General features: G+C 50.0%; 1 protein-coding gene across 1 annotated transcript in view; it reads right to left on the bottom strand.

Annotated features, from left to right (window-relative positions):
* Positions 1-710, bottom strand: part of LOC106804948 (neutral and basic amino acid transport protein rBAT-like) — an 18593-nt gene extending 17883 nt beyond the window's left edge. The window contains exons 1-2 of the mRNA XM_014806365.1: positions 498-710; positions 9-205 (exon numbers count right to left, since the gene is read on the bottom strand). Of these exons, the coding sequence (XP_014661851.1) occupies positions 9-205; positions 498-710 (410 nt within the window). The remainder of the gene's footprint in view (positions 1-8; positions 206-497) is intronic.
* Between the last annotated feature and the right edge of the window lie 1254 nt (positions 711-1964).

Genomic DNA, 1964 nt, shown 5'->3' with positions numbered 1-1964 from the left:
TCCCTTGCAGCGATTCCTTCGGGGAAGTCTTCCCCAGGGACTCCGCTGGGGAAGCCGTCTCCGGGGTGATGTCTCCGGGCTTCCTCTCTTCCTCAGGGTACTCGTCCTCCTCGTTCCTTCGCTCGACGGTCGTCGTATGGTACAATGAACTCTTCAAATTGCGAACGTCCTCAAAATCCAATCTCACGTTAAACGGAATGATATTCTAAGTCTCAAAACCATTTGAGACGTAATATGCCCCTTACAAACAAACCGAACTTCACATAAAACCGAAATAAGTGTACAGTCCCCTAATCACGCCGCCCCTGATAAGGGTGAGGGGATATTGGGTGAGTTTGACCGACCTAGGTGTTATAGGGGTATGTTTTTACATCCGAAGGGTGAGGTGTGGTCACCTCACTTGGACAGAAAGGTCGATCACCCAAATAATTATTAAACCAGCAAGAAATTAATGAGAATGAGTTAATACGCATTAATTAAGTAATTAGTTAGCGTACCTCGAGCGTGACCTCTCCGTTTGAGCCGCTCTTCTGCATGAACTTCACCTCCACGTCGTGCATCCCGGCTTCCTTCCCTTGCAGCGATCCCTTCGGGGAAGTCTTCCCCAGGGACTCCGCTGGGGAAGCCGTCTCCGGGGTGATGTCTCCGGGCTTCCTCTCTTCCTCAGGGTACTCGTCCTCCTCGTTCCTTCGCTCGACGGTCGTCTCCATCGGAGATACCGCAGCGTATATATGTACGCACGATCGAACCTGTATATATAAGAGCCTTGCAAGGCGTACACCCCTCAACGTGTCCTTTGTAGACTTGTGTTTCGTTCTGTGGATGTGGATTTAATTGTATGTTAGAGCGCGAGTCGAGGGTAACGCACAGCGTGTCCTGTGCGTTTGTCGTGTGCGGTAGATCTGACGGCGACGTGCCGCGCTGTCGCCTTACAGTGGCGCCACCTGTGCGGCGTAGCGATCACCTTGTGGAAGACGCGGGCACGAGGTGATGCGAATGTTGCATACTCGCAGCCGAATGATGAGAACGGAGGGAGAGCAACGGTTTGCGAGAAGATCTCCTTCGAGATTCCACGGCACCGGAATGCTTTTCAAATGGGCAGCGCCGTGGTGCTACGTGACGGCGCCAGTAGAGCCAGCAGTAGCAGCAGCACTAGTGAATACACAATGGCAGCGTCAGCAGCACCAGCAGTACTATGTCAGATAACCACCAGCAGCGCCATTAGTACTGGTAACCACGTAACGGCAGCAGCAGCAGCAGCAGCAATAATACTAGTAAAGATTGGTGAGCGCAGGGTGCATGCGTGCGCGCGTGCGCGTGAGGCCTTCTCACAGACCACGCTAGCGTCAATACGTGAGGCGATTGATCGAGCGCAACACGCAAAAGGAGAAATACATTGGAGAGCGGTTTCTACATGTCATGCATGCTGGGATGCCGAACTATATAGAACGAGCAAGCGAAAGGGAGGGCAAGAAACAGGCAGAGAGAGAGAGAGAGAGAGAGAGAGAGAGAGAGAGAGAGNCCACCACCGTCGTCGTCGTCGTCATCGTCGTCATCATCACTACCACCACCGTCGTCGTCGTCATCGTCGTCATCATCACTACCACCACCGTCGTCGTCGTCGTCATTGTCGTCCTCATCATTATTACTACTATCATCATCACCAATGGAGAACTGAATGGACTACCTTGATCTATAGTATGATAATACGACTATGGCGATCTAGCTCTCTTCAACACGAGACACGGGAGATCTCTTCTTCACTTGACTCGCGTTAGCTAATCGAACGTGTGATTATGGGCAGCTTATGGATTTCATTAAAATTATGAGCTTCAGAAATTCTGGGTTTCACGACAGATTCTTGTGTCACCAGCCATGTTTTCACTCACACAACTCCTGCAAGTATTTATTTATATCTACTGTATTTATATGTGTAAATATAAATAAATAAATAAATAAATAAA

The sequence above is a fragment of the Priapulus caudatus genome, unplaced genomic scaffold (assembly GCF_000485595.1).
Source record: "Priapulus caudatus unplaced genomic scaffold, Priapulus_caudatus-5.0.1 Scaffold94, whole genome shotgun sequence".
Lineage (NCBI taxonomy): Eukaryota > Metazoa > Priapulida > Priapulimorpha > Priapulimorphida > Priapulidae > Priapulus > Priapulus caudatus.
Note: the sequence above shows the minus strand (reverse complement) of the source record. Positions and strands in the feature narration are given on the sequence as shown.